Genomic DNA, 18,450 nt, shown 5'->3' with positions numbered 1-18,450 from the left:
GAGGTAAAATAATAAAGGAAGTACAGAAAAATCATGCACACGCATAAGGATCATTGTAATTGAACTGACGCAAATGAAAGCAGCACAGATATGTAGAATATAATGTGGTGAATGCAGCTATAGGAAGCTGTAAGAAGCTAAGAACACATTACTCCAAATTCATAGACAGATTAAATGTGTGCAACCTGACCCTGGACTGGTGTGGCCCCCATTGTGATCTTATTTTAACTTTTAAAGCATTCTATATTGTTATTGTACTGCTTTGTATTATAAAAGTCTGATTGTTTTGAATGTGCTTCAGAAATAAAGTTGAAACATGGCGAAGAATCAGATATCTATCTTCTTTCTGCCTAAAAGAATGCCCACTCTGTTAATCTCCTGTGTAATCCCAACATGTCAGCTCAAGCCCTTATGGAAGAGACTTGCTCAATGTGGGTAGAATTCCCACTAAAGCGCCTTTTCCAATCTCTGGTTTCACCTGCCAGGACAGTAGAGCAGTAGGTTCTCTGAGATCCTCACAATAACGTTTTCAAATGATGACGTTCCATCACTTTGTATTTCGGACATCCTAATGTGGATTGCTGATGAAGCTCTAACGTGCATTTCCAAAACGGATCCAAACGGTGATCAAAAATGGATCGCGAGGACAGTTAGTCAACCGTTAAGGATTTGGAGCGTGCAGTGCTGAGACTCTCAAACCAGAAAAACTCTCCTTTTCCACAGGGGCAACAACTGATAATTGAGGAATTGGTCTTATGTGGGTGAGCAAATAGCTGATTCGGATTAACAGTGTCAGGGCTTCCTCTTAGTCATCAGCAACTCTCGTTTGCAGACCCAAAATAATGCAGGTCAGCAGTCATGGGAGCGGAGGGACATGTTTACCCATCGTATCTGGCACTGCAGCTTCATATTTACACCAAAACATTGCAGTAAGCAAAGCAAAGTGCACACACACACACACACACACAAATGTGAAAGTCACAGTGAGAAGACCGGAATAGAGAAAAAGTCACTTGCTCTTCCAAGGATTTTAAATAACTTAACTCTAAAACAGGTAGGTCCCTGATCACATATTTTCACTCAGACTTCACCCTGTGTAGAATGAATCATTCTCTAATTATCTGCTGTACCACACACAACGACAAGGAAAGGTCATTTGGACAAATCCTCCCGTGAGTCAGGTTTGTGGTTGAAGAATAACCAAAAGCAGAGCAGTGTTAAAGAAGTGTGGAAGTTTGTTCCAGCATTAACAGGATTAACAGGATTGTTACTGTTATCTTTCGACTGAGAGAGAGGATTCCTGTGATCCGGTCCATTTATAATCGCCGATGGATTTTATATCAGTTCTGTGTTCTGCTGATTTGCTTGTTTTGGAAGAAACATACTGTAACAGCTGACACAGGACTTGATCAATAAGTAACCAGCAATGTTTACACAAGCTCAGTGGTGTGTGTGTGTGTGTGTGTGTGTGTATTCTTGTGTCGGTTCACCAGCCCAGGGACTACAGATGCAAATGATGTATGTAGTATAGACTGTCTTTCTTCTATGTTAAGTTCTGATTGAAAGTACATTTACACCACTTTAACCACATCTCACGCCATTGCTTTACAGATGAATATACAAAATGATATCATCAGCATAAAAACAGTATAATGCGTTGTTTTGTATTCAAACGTACATAAGAATAATTCTTAATGTATCCCAGAGGTCTGATATGTGCTTTTTACAACAATAGAAGGAAATTTAAGCATATAAGCAAATATAATGAGAACCCATGACCCATTCTTCACAAGTTTCACAACTGCAAAGTCATAAGTTTGAACATAACAACCAGAAAGTAATTGCTCCTCTGCAGTATCTTGTGTATTTTATTGTGCGATACTTTACTGTGGATGGACAGTTCTGCTAGACTATGTCTCAGCGGGTGGTCCAGGTCCAACCGGAGAGTCGGGTCCATGAGGCAGATCAGTGGAGCACTGGTCTGTGTGAGTGCCATAAAGACATCGGGGACTGTAAGTACACAACTCTATATGTGACGGTGTATCTGACCACTGATCAGTCAGTGCATTTTGTAAAATGTTTTTGTGTGTTTAGGTTGCTTTGCCCTGTGTTGCCTCCCATTGTTTACCTGCAAGGTGACCAGTGCAGTGGGTGCATGTCCCTGTCTCCCTCTGCTGGATTGTATTGGTTGTGTACCGCCGGCCGCACTCGCCATGAGGGCATCTGTCAGAGAAAGATATGGCATACAGGTAATACTCACTGATAATAATCATAATAATAATAATACTAATAATAATAATGATAATAGGAGACGAAAAAGAAGAAGAATACATTAGACGAGACATGGCAAACACACAAAGCTAACAAAATGTCTTGGGGTGACATGATGAATTAAAAGACATTTCTGTGGTGCCAGATGTGGTCAGATGTTCACAGTAAATTTCGCAGTATCAAATTTCACCGACCCTTTCAGAGTTATTGAGAAAAATGCCCCCTAGGAAATCCACTCGGACACGGTGTTAAATTAACTTAAGTGTTGGAAATCCACTCTACCACATGGACATGGTGCACATTTGTCTTTCCCGGTATGAAAGTTTTTTTTTCTTTGGAGCGAGGAGAATGTGTGGGAGTTAGATTTGTGATGAAATTCTTTCAATCAGCCTGGGTGGTCCTTGTAAGCGCATGGTGTTGTCGATAAACGTAAGAGCGAACAATGTGGCTGATGGATTTTGCTCTCTGCTGCGTCTCCAGCTCATTTACACCGAGCTGCTGGGGCTTTGAATAATTAGGAGGCAATGAGAGGTTTCAGTGATGAAACACAATAAGAGCACAGCAGGGAAATAACTCCAACTTTACTGGACGTGAGTAACGACGCTGAGTGTTAAGCAATGTGGGCAAACGCTTTGAGCAAACATCGGATAAGGATACACGGTATATGGATGATGCATACACACCCTAGAACTGGAACTAACTTACTGAATAAACAGCTAACTGACTCTTTAAGATGCATCAAACTTGTCATACACGTGCACGTGTGAACACAGACGGCAACAGATTTTCAACAGGCAAACAGCACATACCAGGGACAAGGTGTGAGTTTGACAGTGGATAATAAGCTGTTTCTGGGACAGTGAAGACAAAGCAGGAGGTGGGAACGGTTGGAGGCCAGGCAGGCAGAGGCTGGAGCGCTGCCATCGGAGAGAAGGAGGTGGTTGGTTATGTTTGCTTGCTCTTCTGGAGGTGGAGTGGGCCGTGAAAGAAATCGCTGTCAATACTGCAAAGCATGAGCGAAGAAAGATGCCAGATAAGTTCTTATATAAACGAGTCCCAGCATGTTGTTCGTAAAGCAAGAGAAACATTCTCTGACTAAGGGCGGCAGTGTGTCAAGAGAGTCAATCTGACCTCTGCCATTTTGATATGGATTCTGGATGAGCTTTCCGTGCAAATTCTGATATTCTGCTCCACATTGTGGTCTTTACCTCCCCAAAACAAGCACCGTGCAAGCTTTGTGGTTTGACAGTTTGAAAAGGTTTTTATGTTGTGTTTTGTGCATCCAAGGATGTAGGCAGACTGGTCATTTTAGTTAATATCACCCTCCCACGTTGAATTCACTATAGAGACAGAGTAGAGTTGATGCTGATGCTCAAGAAGAAAGTCTGTCATTTGTTGAAATCCTCTCCACATCCGGATGGCCATCAATCAATAAAATGTGTGGAGGATTAACAAAAGGTTGCACATGCATGAAAAAATAACGGGAGAAAAGAGTTTCTGAGTCATCTGTTCATAAAAGACTCAGGTCAGTGACATCCTTTAAGATTTTATTTGAGACTTAATTCTGCTTTGTGTGCCAAATTCTTTGAATGAGTTTCTTTTAAAGGAGATTATTTTGTTTGCCCGGTTTCATCTGCTGCAATGAAGCACTTAATGATGTACATCTTGAAAAGCTGTTTTTATTATTGCACAGCAGCCATTTTGTGATATAATGTTATATGATTTGACTCGACAGAACTGAAGCTGAAGGAGATAAACACTCTTGAGTTTGGCGTTGCAGTGCTGACTCATGCACAGAGCACCTGCCTTCTGACTGTCTCTCTCTCTGTCTCTCTCTCTCTGTCTCTCTCTCTCTCAGACGCCATCAGTTTACCAAATCTCACCCACCAGCTTCTCCACCTTGATGTTGCTCACACACTCATCATGGTTTCTGTTACAGAGTAAAGGCTCGGCGATGGGAAACTCGCTTCCATTTTACTTTTGTCATGAATAACAATAGTGGTGAAAATGAAAAAAATTACACTTCAAACTGTAAATGTTGCTATCCTAAATATGAACATGAAAGAAGCTTATAAGAGAGTACCACAGTGTTCTGCATCGTCTCTTTGTCTCTTACAGGGGAGTGTGTGGAGCGACTGCTTGTACGGATGCTGCTGCTATCCACTGTCCTGGCTCCAGATCTCCAGGGAGCTGAAGAGAAGAGCGGCATCCCACGCCTCCTCCTCCTCATCAGGCAGATACACTTCCCTGACCTCCCTGCAGGGGGCGCACTTAGTCTAGACATATCCAACACTTTTCTTCTTCTTTTTTTTTTTCTTTTTTTTTTCTTGGTTTTACTCTTGCTGCGACCAGTCCTCCAGAGCACAGGGCCTGATTTAATCACACTTCCTCCATCCTGCAGCCGCTCCCTTTCAGCTCAGATACTTCAGCAGGGTCACAATGTATCCCACTGAGAGGCAAGTTGATTTTGTCTAAAATGAAGAGAAGGAACCGTGAGAAAGGTCATTTAAAGGTCCAGTGTGAAACACTTATGGGGGTTTATTGGTAGAACTTTTAAAAAATGAATGCCGCACATAAGTGTGTTTGTATAAATGTATAATAGCTTCCATATATTAAAATAAAGGGTTTACTTTTCGTAGCCTCAGAACAAGCCTTTGATTTGTACTTTATGCAAGGCCCTCGCTTTACAGAGTCCGCCATCTTGTGCCACCATGTTGCAGTTTAACACAATGAACATGGAACAAAACATTCATCCACAGTTTTCCGACATCCACATCACAAGACAAATTATACTTGTCCATAATTATATTATGGACAGCAAATATTACAAAGTTAAACTAACAACCTGTTTACTAGGATGGTATGTTGCACCTCTGCAAACATCTGATAAGTGTAAACTAACGCTTCTGAAGCAACTGGATGTTACTTTATGACGTCTTCAGGTGGATATGAATGTGATTGTGTGTTAACTGCTTGTGGTGCATTTGGCTGAAATGAAGTGATAAAGTGGACAAAAAAAAAGGACAAAAGGTCATGGTTTTCCTCATAGGATCACATTCTCCTCCATATGCTCATTATGTAACTTTGGGCTGGACTGTTGGCAGACATGTTCAGAGTGAAAACGTTGAGATGAGTCACAACAAGACTACCACACGTGTTTCATCAGTCAGTCATCATCTACCACTTTATCCTCCACCAGAGGGTCGCGGGGGGTGCTGTGCCAATCTCAGCTACATCGGGCGATAGGCGGGGTACACCCTGGACAGTTCACCAGTCCATCGCAGGGCCACACACAGCTAGAGACATGCAGAAAGGCCCTTTTTCCAACCGGGGCTCGAACCCGGGTTTTCTCGCTGCAAGGCGAGAGTGCTAACCACTTCACCACCGTGTGGCCCGACAAACATACAGATCATTCAAATAGTTTGTATCAGTTCCAATAAATCAGATGCTAATCTCAAAAAAAGTCTCCTTCTGTCAGTGTTATGAAGGCATAGAGGACAGATACCCTAGAACATTGTCTCCTGCTCTTATCACATTCCTTCATCGAAAAACTGAGACGAACTCATGGCGAAGATGAAGTCATTTTGTGGCATGATGACGTCTGAGCTTTAGAAGGATGCGTGACGGTCTGATAGCCTGATGTCTGTCAGACTGGACAGACCAGTCAGGTGCCACGTTCCCTAATGTCCTGTCACGCTCACCACGCATCAGCGGGTCTATAAGACGCCACACTGGCCAGCAAACTCGTCAGTCGTCCACTCACGCTCTCCAGGCGAAGGTAAGACAAATAAAGATGGCTCTATACTGTGCTGTAGACTGTGTACTATAAGAGCATGCATTATGTTTCTATGATTCACCACATTTAATTTCGACTGAACACTGCGTAGCGAACAGTATTAATGGTGCATTTGTGCATACTGTTGTATGCTGTAGGTGTTGAATCAACATTTGTAAAGTGACAAAGTATACACAAAATGCAGTAGTAAGTCAATTGGGTATATATGTGAGAGAGTAACTTTTACGCAGCATGATCTTTTTCAAGCCACAAACAACCTGGTCCTGATTAGCACTTCTACCATCACCCACATTTTCTTCAACAAATTGAAATACAGTTAGACGTAGACATTTAACAACATGTTAAACTGTTAGACTCTGATGTAAAACAGGTGGAGGTTCAGTGGTGGTGGTGTGAGGCAACATTGTCAGAGCAAGTTATTGACTGTGGTAACGGATTACAGTACGGGGCACATGACCACTATGTCCTGTGTGATCTAATGCAAGATCTTCCTTATGCATAAACCTACAATGGCATAACATATGATCTTGAGGAGTCCAGTACATTTAAAAAAGTACACAGAGTATGTGATGATTTGCTCGTTTGATATAGTTCACTGAAGCTGCAGCCATGACGACAAACTTGGTGATGACCCAACCCCAACCCTATGTCATGACCACTGTATCCAACCAATGGACCTCTGACATCTGTGACTGCTGTGAAGACCTGCCCATGTGTGAGTGATCTTGATTTGTGTGCCGATATCCTGACTCTGTTTTTTACAGAGTGCGTGATAAGATGGGAGAGATTGTGTGTACAGTATTGAGTCCACGTGCTGAGACAAACGCACACTATCTAAATCCATTCAAATCACAGGAATGCCAGCAGAGGGCAGATAAGTGATCAGTGGGGGTAACCAAGTATTTAAGCAATGTTGTGCATGATCAGTCTATAAATGTGTGCGCACATGTGTGTATTAAATTTATCTCTCCTCCTCTTCTTCTCTTGATGTGACCTGGCTGTTTTCTTTTTTGCAGGTTGCTTGGCCTGCTGGTGCCTTCCCTGCTTCACCTGTAAGACATCATACGAGGCCGGGGAGTGTGTGTGTTTACCACTGCTAGACGCTTATGGATGCATTCCACCAATGACCACATCCCTCAGGGTGGCAGTACGTACGAGATATGGCATTGAGGTACAGACACCAACCAAGCTGTTTTACCCTCAACCTTAGCTACACTTTCAAAGCACAGTGTTATCCCGCGTAAAGGTCACTGTTGCCTTCACTCTTTATCTGATCTCTGATGACTTGAATACTTGTACTTGACACAATCTGGTTTCACATTCCTTATCAGCCTGCGGGAGCGCACGCAGTTGAGTTGGGTCGTTAAAGAGGGCTGTTCCTTTGTTTCAGTTATCTTCTTAAAGTAGATCCTGAGCTGTGATTAGGATGCAGCAAGTAAGACAAAAGAAAACAGCAGTATACTTGTCTAGTAGTTACCAGGGGGCGATACCGTTAGTTTCCAAAAGAATTCAGTTTGAATGGAAGTCTTTCTCACTTGTTTTATAACGTCAAGCATTTTCTGGAGGATGTAATGGTCTCAATCACTATTTTCTGGACTTAAATTCCATAACTGTGCATTTTTCATACTCCATATTTTACCCCGCTGCTCCCTCTACTCCTATCAGTACAGTTATGCTGTTTAATTGGAGTGCTTTTCTTGTCTATGTATACAATACAAGCATTAGAGGGGAATCAATGTATTGAATTAAATATGTGTCCAACTCCATGAAGCTAGGTGGTGATTATGATAGTCGGACTAAGAGAAATACAATTCAGTACATAGTCAGACTAATAGGAGAACACAAAAGTTTTTTTTGTTTTTTTTTCACGTTATGTCAACATATTGTGTGTCTCCATCCTCGTAGGGCTCGATCTGCAAAGACTGCGTGTTGTCCTGCTTCTGTGGGCCCTGCACCTGGTGTCAGATCGCAAGAGAAATCAAAACAAGGAAGAACCCCGTCTTCTCTGTCACCATCTCGCGCTGATATCTTGAGTGAAATGAACATCATCATCAGGGAGTTCAGAGCCGCGGTGCACTAATATGAGAGGGTTCAAGTACGTCTGCCTCTGTGCTATGTCACTGAGCAGCTGATTAGATCATGAAAGTTTCATTATTTTCCTGGGAGGACAAGGAAAGCTAAGCAGATTCTTAGCCTCTGTGGCACAATTTTGAACTTAATCATTTTTAATCCATCCATTTTTCCACCACGTTTGTTTGTTGTGACGGTATACAGTATACATATATATATATATATATATATATATATATATATGTATATGCACATATGTATATAGGTGTGGGTATGTCATATAAAGTATTTCCACAGCAAAGCCCCATCTGACTATTATGTCCCTCTTTTTCTTAGATCCACTATACCTGTATTCACTCTTTCAGGAAATGTTTCCCTTATCATTTTAGAACATGTTAAGTTGTGTGAAGTCACAACCACCGAGTTAACAGATTTCACCACACCATTGTGTTAAATTTGTTCTCTGTCTTTTTCTTTATGTTTTATCGATAGCACAACCTCCCTGGATAGAAATCGCCCCTGTGCTTACGTGGGACTGTTGTTTTACATGTTGTATTGTATATTTGTATGTGTATTATTTAACTGAACTGTAGCTGCTGAGTTTTCCCAGTCAGGGCTCCCTCACATAAGAGATTTATATATCAGGGGACTGTTAAATAAAGAAAATATCAGCTGATGGCAGAGGGTGGAGGGTGTGAGAGCTGTCTGTTTCCATGTATTTATCATGTATGCTTGTGCTGTTGTTTTTGTTTGGTTGTTTGTTTGTTTTATTTGTGCACATTGGACCCCCTCAAAATGAGATGCAACATCTTACGACGCTATCCCTTAAATAAATTCTAATTTAAATTAAAGACATATGCACATTCGTTTAATTTAACTGGTTTCTTTTCTGTGCCAAACTTACAAGCTGCCAACTAGAAGATTTGTGTATGGGAGTTAGTGCAGCCTAGTGGTGAGGTTACGTATTGCAGCCCCTGGTATCTGACATTAAATAAATAATGCATCTAAAATTTGTGTCCTTTTCAACATAGTTGGAGAACGAATAGTTTTGATGGATATTATTTGATGTAACACAGGAGGAAATGGAGATGCATCAACACAGGACAAGTGAAATACTTTCCCTTAAATCTCTTCATTTCATAAGCAAATGTAATTAACCTGGAATATGATTTAGAAGCAGAGCTTATCTCGGCACAGATTTCTGATTTGGAACAACAGATAGTGTTTGTACAAACATAATTCAGGAATAAATAGGGACCTTCGCACCTTGTGCTCAGACCCTAATAAAACACTATTTCTTGAAATAAAGTTAAACAACAACATCATATTATGTGGGACAAACTCTACGGTGGCTCAGTGGTAGAATGTGTTGTGTTTAATTTAGAAGGAGGTGCGTTTGATTCCCAGAAGACAAATGCAGACCCTTGGATTTAGACAGATACAGTACAGTACTGTGCAAAGGTATTTGGCCACCATTAGATTTATTTGAACAAATCTTGAGGTTAAAGTGTCAAGTATTTAATGTGAACTGACCTTACTTGAAAAATAGTTTGTCCTATTCCATGTCAGCAAATAAAAAAAAGGTCTAGGTTTATTATTACCAGGTTTATTCAAGACATGCTTGAGCTTTACATACACAAGTTGTATGAGTTACACTAACTGACAGCTTGCTCATATATAAGCTGGTCAGTGCCCTCAGACTACTGCACAAAACCGTTCATTGATAAAAGGAACAGTGTGTAAAAATGTGTTGTTGCAGCTGAATATCCCTTGCCTCACCCTTCCCCTCAAAGTGTGTTGTAAAACTTTTGTAGCCTTCTGTTAGCATCAAAACTCAAATTAATTTAAGAGAGCTGACCTACTTCCATCATTTATCTTCAGTTTATGTCAAATGAAAATAATTTCACCAACATTTTACACACTGGAACTTTATATGGGCACGCACAACAGCAGAATAAACATGATGCACACAAAACAGTATCAAGAGGCCAAACACAATGGACAGTCAGTTGTTTTTTTCCCATGTGGTCAAAGTGGTTTCAAAACCCGGTGAGTATTAATCAAATTCAAATCTGAAAAAAAAAGTCAGTCAGTGTAAAATAACACTAACATCAGGTTCATGTGAAATTCCTGGTGTTTGGATGAATGGTAAACAGCTGTCACCAAGGGATAGAACATGCCAGGTATGCGAGTAAATGGTGTGAATACCGTGACGTGGATTGAAATGAGTCGTGTCATGTCGTCCAACAATTGAAGGAAGGAAAGGTTTTGAAACGGCCGAGTGTCTCGGGAGCTTTGCTCTGATATTTGGGCCAACTTTAAAAAAAGGTGCAATGAATGCAGAGGGAGTCCCACGAGAAAAATGAAATACATGTTTACCATGTATTCATGCCTTCCGTGTTTTTATGAGTGGTCACCATGGAAAAAAATGTGTCCATCAACAACCAGCAACTGTTACTCTAAACTGTTTCAATGATAGAATAGATTTCATTACATGTTAGGTGTGTTTGTCTTCTACTTTCAGATTATACTCAGAATCTTAAACTGTGTGGAACCCGAAAAAGTGATCAATATTACTCTTTTAAGTGCTGAAAAACACAATCCTGCTGCCAGACGTTCAATATCTTTTCTTCATATTGTCTTTAAAATCTTTTAGGAGCAGTGTCAAGTTTGTAGTTTCTCCTTTGTTCGCACACACATGTGTACCAAAGTCTCACAGTGTGTTTTACAGTGTGTGTTGTCAAATCAGGACCTTGTTTCTAAGGGCCGAATGTTGCTGTCTCCCCCTGCTGGATATGCTAGGGACCACTCTCCACTTGACATTCGTCCTATCATATAAAAGAAGTGCACAATTAAATAAGACGTATTGCAGATTATCTACAGTGTTGTGCAAAGGTCTAATGCCACAATTATGATTGTTTTAGCAAGACCGTACAGTATAATTATTCCTCAATCACTTTATTGGAACACATCCATCCTACTATTAAGCATCCACAAATATCTACTGTGGAAAAAAATCTATTACAGTTTGACACTTTTGCACAGTACTATATTTATTTTAGTTGCTTTTTACAGTTTACAGTGTGCAGTGGTTTAGTGGTAATGTTACTCAATATTATATATTGATTTTAAATCTTATTCCTGAACACTGAGACAATTTCTTCTTTTATAATGCTCTCATTTCACACGTCACTGCGTCTTTCATGTCTGTAAGATGTTTGTCAAAAGAATACCACTGTCATAAAACTGCAAAACAAATCTAAGTGACTTGATTTTGCCCTTGCAGTCTATATGTATTTATCATTATAAATACATCTCTAATCTCCAGGTCTTTGGGATGTATAGAATTCTGTATAAATTTCTGTAAACCACCGCTACAAGTTAGCTCACAATTCTGAACCAACATGAAGTACTGCGGACAAGATGCTAACTCTTGCTCACAGCTCTATGCAAGTCCACAGAGGCAGTGGAGAGGAGGGAAAGGGTGCAGTCCACTGATATGACTGTGCCGTTATTGTAATCACCAAATGCCCACGTTATTTTCCCTCTGCTGTGAAACCTTGCTGCTTCCTCCCTCCCTCCCTCATTCCCTGCCACTCCCGTCTCACACTCACTGAACGTGCACCCCCCACCCCCCTTCACAATTCACCACTGAAGTTTCCTATTTCACTCTTCATTGCATCAACTGCTTTTAAAGATTATCTACCAAGTAAATCAGAAAAATACATACTGAATAAAAAAAGGAGGCTATGAGCTGGGGATGAACTGGAAACAAAACCATCCAAAACTCTCTTGTGTTTGTTGCAAGTGGGTGTACCTTGTGACCAATTGCACATGGGATCTCATCAATTTAGACCGCAGTAGAATTCACGCAGTGGACTTTGACTGGGTCAAGGGTGAAAAAGAGGCCCATATATTATGTCAAAGTTTACATGGTGAAACAAACCACAGAATTACCCGGCTCCCTCAGGAACTGGTGCTCCTGGCAAAATTCCTGAATTGGATACAAGAAGAACAACAAGGTGAGCTATCCGGGTATCTATATTAAACTTAAAAACATTTCACACTTTGATTAGATCTTCTTTGTGTGTGCTGGGACAGCCTACGTCTATTTACAATGATCATGTGAACCAGGGAAACAAATAGCAGTGTTGCTGTATAACTGTGGTTGGTCACTCGTGTACAAACATATATACACACTAATACACACATAAAAGGCTGATAGTAGTAGTATTTCTTGCGTGTTGCAGAAGTCATAAAACGCTATGAGGCTGACTATGTGCTGAGTAACACGTGTAAAGTAGGAGAGAGGCAAAAAACATGCGATGACATAACGCATGGCCTTTGAAGCTCATTATTGTGGGGCGTCACACATTACAAGCTGACAAGTCACTTAGCAAAAGAAAAAAATGTTTGGATGTTGTGTGAAACATCATTACATTTTCGTTTGTAATCTGTAATCCACATAAATAATTCATATGTGTCGTGCCATCCTTCTCCAAGCGTTGAAAACCTTTTTCCCCACAATACCTGTGTTTCTATTACTTTGAAAATGCTTGCAAAAACAGACTTTGTTACACAGCACAACTAATAGATTTTTTTTTTTCATACTGAAGTTCAGAGAGACTACTAAACATTACATATCGATCTCTAATTTCTTCCAGGACATGCCCAGTGCAATCCCAGTAATCCTGGCAGGGCTCTGCTTCCTGCTGCATAAACCCACCTGCTGCAGCAGCAGCGACATCCTGGTGGTGCCGGTTGATGGCAGCCACTGGGTCAACATGAAGGTGATTCTCGAGGAGCTCCACTCCAGAGGCCACAACATCACCGTGCTGCGCTCTGCCCGGAGCTGGTACATTCCAAGTGACTCTTCCATTTATACTTCTATCAATGTGTCCATGCTGGAGGACGAGTCAGACAGGGAAGCTTACAATAAAATTTTGAAAGATGTCATAGAATGCCGAAAGTCACTGTCCTTTGTACGCAGCTTCTGCCAGCAGCATGTGCTCACAACCTTATTGTCAAAAGGCCATGAGATCCTTGCCAGAGTGGCTGGCAAAATATTGGATGACCCTGTTTTCATGAAGAAAATGCAAGATGCCAAGTTTGACCTAATATTGACAGACCCTGCTCTGACTCTCGGAGTCATCCTTGGTAGTTACCTCAAGCTGCCAATGGTTTTTAATGTGCGCTGGATTAATAATGGAGAGGGCCACTTCACCATTGCCCCGTCGCCTGTCTCTTATGTTCCTGTGCAAGGAAGTGAACTTGACGATCAGATGGATTTTCAGGAAAGGACCAAGAATATGTTACTCTACCTCTACAGTGTTGCGGAGCAGCACTTCATCCTTAACCCCAAGTATTCAGATTTACTCCAGCGACACTTCCCTCCTGGAACTGACTTGCTGTCTTTGCAGCGTTCAGCTGATATCTGGCTGCTGAGGGCAGATTTCGTCTTTGAGTTCCCTCGACCCACGATGCCCAATGTTGTCTACATCGGGGGGTTCCAGGGCAAAAAGGCCAGCCACCTCCCTGCTGACCTGGAGGACTTCATGCAGAGCTCTGGGGAGCATGGGGTGGTGGTCATGTCTCTGGGGACATTTGTGTCCGCCCTGCCTCGTGACACCACAGAGGCCATTGCAGCAGCTTTTGCTCAACTCCCTCAGAAAGTAGTGTGGAGGTTTTCAGGAGAAAGGCCTTCATCCCTGGGGAACAACACACTCTTGGTAAATTGGCTGCCTCAGAACGACATCCTGGGACATCCCAAAACTCGGATTTTTGTGGCCCACGGAGGGACCAATGGGATGTATGAAGCCATCTACAACGGCGTTCCTGTCCTTGGCATGCCACTTCTCTTCGACCAGTTTGACAATGTACACCGGCTAAAGGTGCGTGGGGCAGCTCGGGTGGTGGAGGCGAAATCAATCACCAAGGAAAACTTCCTTGAGGCCCTAAAGGATGTTCTGGAGACTCCCTCCTACCGAACCAACATGCAGCACCTCTCCCAGCTACACCACGACCGGCCGATGACTCCCATGGACACTGCCATCTTTTGGATTGAGTATGTCATCAGGAACAAAGGAGCAGCCCACCTGCGGGCTGCTGGTTTTAGTCTGCCTTGGTACTCCTACTTCTGCTTGGATGTGGCTCTTTTTCTCATAGCCCTCGTAGGAGCTTTTATCTGGGCTGCAGTCTTCACCTGTAGACTTCTCTGCTGCCGAAGGTTCAGGAGGAAGATAAAAGCAGAGTAACTAATGTGAATATTACCTGAATGACACATATAAGACACATATTTGAAATTCTAGGAAATAAAGGTTTTTTTAAGAGTATATTGCTGTGTGTGAGTATATGTAAGTATTCATTTTAGATGTTGACAATCCTTTTGAGAAGCCTTACTTTCACTACTTATACATTTATATACACTGTATATATATATATAATATATGCTATGCTATTACAATACGTGCTTACATATCAGAAGGTTATGTTGTACGTACTGTGTCTTTAAATATTTAATCGAACATAAAAGCATGTTGTATCATGAGATCACTGTTCAGTGTTGCCAATAACAAATAACAAATGTGAGTTCATGAAAGAACTTTATGGGCCAGGTGAGCAAAAATCAGCTCAAAATTCCATAGTTAAATTTTATCTCACATTTCTACTATTTTTGGGCGACAACATGGCAGACTTGTATTTAAGGGGAAATATAAATGTGGCAGTAGAAGTGGTCAATTCAATATTCACTTCACTAATCTTATGTAGCTTCATAGAGAACTGAGCAAACAAAAAATAAAACATCTTTAATAGTAGCTGTTACCTCTCCTAGAGGAGATTGAGACCTATAATTTAATGCCTTTTTGTGGAGGGGAGGAGTATGACACAGACAAGGACTCTTCTGCATCATGCAGTAAAAATGTCATAACATGGGGGAGTTGACATTTTGAGAGGCAGAATGATGTCCAGTGCTCTTATCCTGCAGTACCTCAGATGGCCACTGGGCCGTTTCTATAGGCACAGAATGTGTCAAAAACAGAGGTCTTCCTGCCGTATGCAGCCATTCTGCTGCAGAAACGACTCATAATGCTGCCTCTCAACCGGGACACTTTCCCCTGCTTTATGCACACACAGCAAATCAGCACAGCAGGGAGACCTTTGTGCAGAGATCTTGCACGCATGGGGTAGCAGTAATGTCCCAGGAGAGGAGCCAATTTTGTGAGAAAGTTATTCAGTCACTCAGCGATTGCTGACATTTAAAGGAAACAAAGTGAATGATTAGACCCTCCTTTCTATGAAACCATGTGGCAAAAATACAGACTACCTTCCATTGTCTCAACATACCCATTCTTCACCCATACAATTTCAATAGTGCAACTTTTTTCCACCCCATGGTGCCTGAGAAAATAATTAATTGTGGGTGATATTCCAGGTTCAAAATAATGGGGTTGTAAAATGTAAAATCTATTTTCGCCTACAATTGGCTGTCTTGAAAATCAAATACTTGACAATCACACACACACACACACACTCATGAACTCTAATAGGACACCAATAGATATAATGCATCCTCGAGTCCTTTACCCTGACCTTCACAACTCAATGTCTAATCCTAACCATTTACCCAACCTTAAAATAAATCCAAATCTAATCCTAACCCCAAAACAAAGTCCATCCGTCCATCTTATCCAGCTTTATCATCCACACGAACACACACTCTATGACAACGTAAGAAAAGTGTAAGTCAAATTTAAAGCTGCATACACACATAGAATGGTGTGTAATGGCAGCATATAGCACAGGGGTTAATGTGTTTAATGGAACACAGCAAGCAACAATCTAAAGGGCATTAGTGGAAATATTAGTTTCTCCCCCCCAACAGCTTTTGTGCACCTTAATCACCCTGTCTACTACTGGAGTAGGAGAGAGGGAGGCTCAGAGAAAGAGAGAGTGAATGTTTTTGTTCTGAGCCATGAAAGGCGTTCTCCTGCCTCAGGATGTTGCCTTTAAAGCTGAAGAAGTGGGTTTCCTGAGGAGGAAACTATCACAGAATAGGCAAGGCTTGGTCCAGACACCGTGTTCCACCAGTTGTGGAGCAAGCTTTTGTCTGGGTCTCCTAGTATAGAAGGGTGAGTCAAAAGTCTTGGTTTGTGAATTCCTCGTGCACCTTCTGACAGTAAACTTAAAAATCTGCATTGCTTTGTAGGTGCTTGTTTCTTCTGATGGATTCTGGATTCTCAGAGAACTGGTTGACTGACAGCATAGACTTTGAGCCTGACCTTCTCTTTGGGAGAACACCGTTATAATTATTGCACGATGGAAAAATAACAACTGAGACTTTTTGCCTTTTCTTTGATTATGTGTGAATGAATGGGTGTTTCTGCTCCAACTCATCACCCTGTGAGCATCAGCCCTCAGGCATTTGACCAACAGAAACATGTCCAATGACAGCTGCAACCTCCCGTTGGACACCGACACATTCGGCCTGACTTGTATCTATGGCCTCATCTTCTCTTTGGGTCTCCCCAGCAACCTGTTGTCCCTATGGGGATTGTACCAACTGGGTCGCTCAGGTGGGGGAGGCTGTCAGCTGGTCTACATCCTCAACCTGCTGCTGTCTGATCTCCTTCAGCTGCTCACCTTGCCACTGTGGATCCTTTACCTGCAGGGAGGTCACCGCTGGCCCTACGGCCACCTGACCTGTGAGCTGGTTGGCTACGTGTTCTACGTCAACGTCTATGCCAGCGTCATGTTCCTGTGCCTGATAGCGCTGGACCGCTGCCTGGCAATTGTGTACCCACTGAGTAGCCGCAGGGTGCGAAGTGTCAGGGTGGCAGCACTGTCGGGTGTCGCTGTCTGGACGCTCACCTTCCTGTTTTGCCTGAGTGGGCTGCTGCCATCAGTGTTTGACTCTGACAGACAACTGTGTCTGGAGTACTACCCCGTCAGCCCCAGTTTTGCTCACTTCAAGATCACCTCAGTGGTCCTTGGTTTCCTGCTGCCATGTGCCATACTAGGGTGAGTTAACCCAAACCTCTCCGTGAGGATATTACTGCTGTGTCCCACATGCCATGTTGTGGCTCCAAACCTGTTCTTATAAATGTCCTCTTTTCAAATGTGTCAAGTGCCAGAACACAAGACAGATACAGTTCCAGACCACCTTGACTGGAATGTCGTTAAGACATGTTAAGTGGTCACTAACTGCATTCTCAAACTGTAGAATCTAATAAAGCATGATAGAGGTGGAGAATTGCTTCACCTTGTTCATGCTCATAGTCGTGTCAGAGTCCAGGTCAAATACATTTATTGGGTATTAAACGCACAGTATGGAACTACTGCCCCTAGAACTCTCTCAGTCAGAACAATAAAAGTAGTCGTGGTCCATTAGTGACAGATATGCAGAATAACATTATATTTCCTTCCTGACTAAATGACATTGAATACTTTGTGACGAATTTCTCATCTCCATCTGACTCCTCCCTCAGCTACACCTCGGCCCACATCGGGGTGACACTGCGGCGCTCGCCCTCTCTCTCTGACCATGAACGCCACAAAATTGTGGGCATCCTGGTCGTCATCACTGTTAACTTCATCGTGGTCTTTGGGCCCTATCACCTTGTGGGCGGATACAGGTTTGTGTCCCTGCTGCTGACTGATGAGCCCTGTGGGTTGGAGCGTTCCATTTTCCTCATCTACCGCCTGTGCTATGGTCTGACCAGCCTCAACACTCTGCTGGATCCCCTCTTCTACATCTTCCTGTGCCCCGATGCTCGGCTGGAGCTGCAGAGGTCCCTGCCCTGTCTGGGTAGGGGGCAACACGCCCGCAAAACGACAAGCCTCACTGCCAGAGCTCAGCCAGGCACTCAGGGGGAGACTGAGAAAGGACATAATAATCTTATTGCAGTATAGCTTGGATTTGCTTGGATGACTCCTGCTTTTTAGTCAGACCAACAGCACCACCCAGTGGGAATGCGTGTGCATTGAAAACTCAATGAAAACATTCATTTGCCTGCATGTTTCCACCTCATCATCTAAGGAACCAGTTCTGCAGTTTTCAGTGTTAGTATCTTGCCTTTTATCAAACAGAGTTAGCATAAGATTTAACACATTTGTGTTTGGCACAAAGATTTCAAAACACAAAGGCTTCAATTGCTGCTTTGATAAACTCTACGTCAGTATCGAGAACCACACGTTAAAGATCAAACAACTTGGAAATAAAGTATATCACAAATACAACTTGGAATGTGTAATCATGTGTTCTTGAAGGTGTGTATGACTTTCTTTTTTTGTTAAACCTTTTTAACAAATCTGTT

At 42.2% G+C, this 18,450-nt stretch overlaps 4 protein-coding genes across 4 annotated transcripts; all 4 read left to right on the top strand.

Moving 5' to 3' along the window:
• The first annotated feature begins 915 nt into the window (after positions 1–915).
• LOC122766385 (cornifelin homolog B-like) lies at positions 916–5,478 on the top strand. Its single transcript, XM_044021206.1, has 4 exons — positions 916–1,054; positions 1,901–2,012; positions 2,095–2,249; positions 4,390–5,478. The coding sequence occupies exons 2-4, from the start codon at positions 1,913–1,915 to the stop codon at positions 4,549–4,551; spliced, it is 417 nt and encodes a 138-aa protein (XP_043877141.1). The 5' UTR covers positions 916–1,054; positions 1,901–1,912; the 3' UTR covers positions 4,552–5,478.
• Positions 5,479–5,641: 163 nt separating this feature from the next.
• Positions 5,642–8,324, top strand: LOC122766386 (cornifelin homolog A-like). The gene is made up of 4 exons (XM_044021207.1): positions 5,642–6,049; positions 6,659–6,782; positions 7,084–7,238; positions 7,973–8,324. The coding sequence occupies exons 2-4, from the start codon at positions 6,677–6,679 to the stop codon at positions 8,090–8,092; spliced, it is 381 nt and encodes a 126-aa protein (XP_043877142.1). The 5' UTR covers positions 5,642–6,049; positions 6,659–6,676; the 3' UTR covers positions 8,093–8,324.
• Positions 8,325–11,961: 3,637 nt separating this feature from the next.
• Positions 11,962–14,469, top strand: ugt5g1 (UDP glucuronosyltransferase 5 family, polypeptide G1). The gene is made up of 2 exons (XM_044021194.1): positions 11,962–12,159; positions 12,802–14,469. Exon 2 carries the CDS (start codon positions 12,805–12,807, stop codon positions 14,389–14,391), a length of 1,587 nt encoding a protein of 528 aa, XP_043877129.1. The 5' UTR covers positions 11,962–12,159; positions 12,802–12,804; the 3' UTR covers positions 14,392–14,469.
• A 75-nt stretch (positions 14,470–14,544) lies between these two features.
• On the top strand, positions 14,545–18,373 carry si:dkey-165a24.9 (probable G-protein coupled receptor 132). Its single transcript, XM_044021205.1, has 3 exons — positions 14,545–16,266; positions 16,344–17,155; positions 17,623–18,373. Exons 2-3 carry the CDS (start codon positions 16,575–16,577, stop codon positions 18,044–18,046), a joined length of 1,005 nt encoding a protein of 334 aa, XP_043877140.1. The 5' UTR covers positions 14,545–16,266; positions 16,344–16,574; the 3' UTR covers positions 18,047–18,373.
• Positions 18,374–18,450: the final 77 nt, after the last annotated feature.

Source organism: Solea senegalensis, linkage group LG3 (assembly GCF_019176455.1).
Source record: "Solea senegalensis isolate Sse05_10M linkage group LG3, IFAPA_SoseM_1, whole genome shotgun sequence".
In the NCBI taxonomy this organism is placed as follows: domain Eukaryota; kingdom Metazoa; phylum Chordata; class Actinopteri; order Pleuronectiformes; family Soleidae; genus Solea; species Solea senegalensis.
Note: the sequence above shows the minus strand (reverse complement) of the source record. Positions and strands in the feature narration are given on the sequence as shown.

Excerpts from the sequence above, each read along its gene's own strand:
- LOC122766386 (XM_044021207.1), top strand. The coding sequence starts at position 6,677 with ATGACGACAAACTTGGTGATGACCCAACCCCAACCCTATGTCATGACC. Across the intron at positions 6,783-7,083 it reads CTGTGAAGACCTGCCCATGT|GTTGCTTGGCCTGCTGGTGC; the intron begins GTGAGTGATCTT and ends TCTTTTTTGCAG. Across the intron at positions 7,239-7,972 it reads GTACGAGATATGGCATTGAG|GGCTCGATCTGCAAAGACTG; the intron begins GTACAGACACCA and ends CCATCCTCGTAG.
- ugt5g1 (XM_044021194.1), top strand. The coding sequence starts at position 12,805 with ATGCCCAGTGCAATCCCAGTAATCCTGGCAGGGCTCTGCTTCCTGCTG.
- LOC122766385 (XM_044021206.1), top strand. The coding sequence starts at position 1,913 with ATGTCTCAGCGGGTGGTCCAGGTCCAACCGGAGAGTCGGGTCCATGAG. Across the intron at positions 2,013-2,094 it reads CCATAAAGACATCGGGGACT|GTTGCTTTGCCCTGTGTTGC; the intron begins GTAAGTACACAA and ends TTGTGTGTTTAG. Across the intron at positions 2,250-4,389 it reads GAGAAAGATATGGCATACAG|GGGAGTGTGTGGAGCGACTG; the intron begins GTAATACTCACT and ends TGTCTCTTACAG.
- si:dkey-165a24.9 (XM_044021205.1), top strand. The coding sequence starts at position 16,575 with ATGTCCAATGACAGCTGCAACCTCCCGTTGGACACCGACACATTCGGC. Across the intron at positions 17,156-17,622 it reads CTGCCATGTGCCATACTAGG|CTACACCTCGGCCCACATCG; the intron begins GTGAGTTAACCC and ends CTCCTCCCTCAG.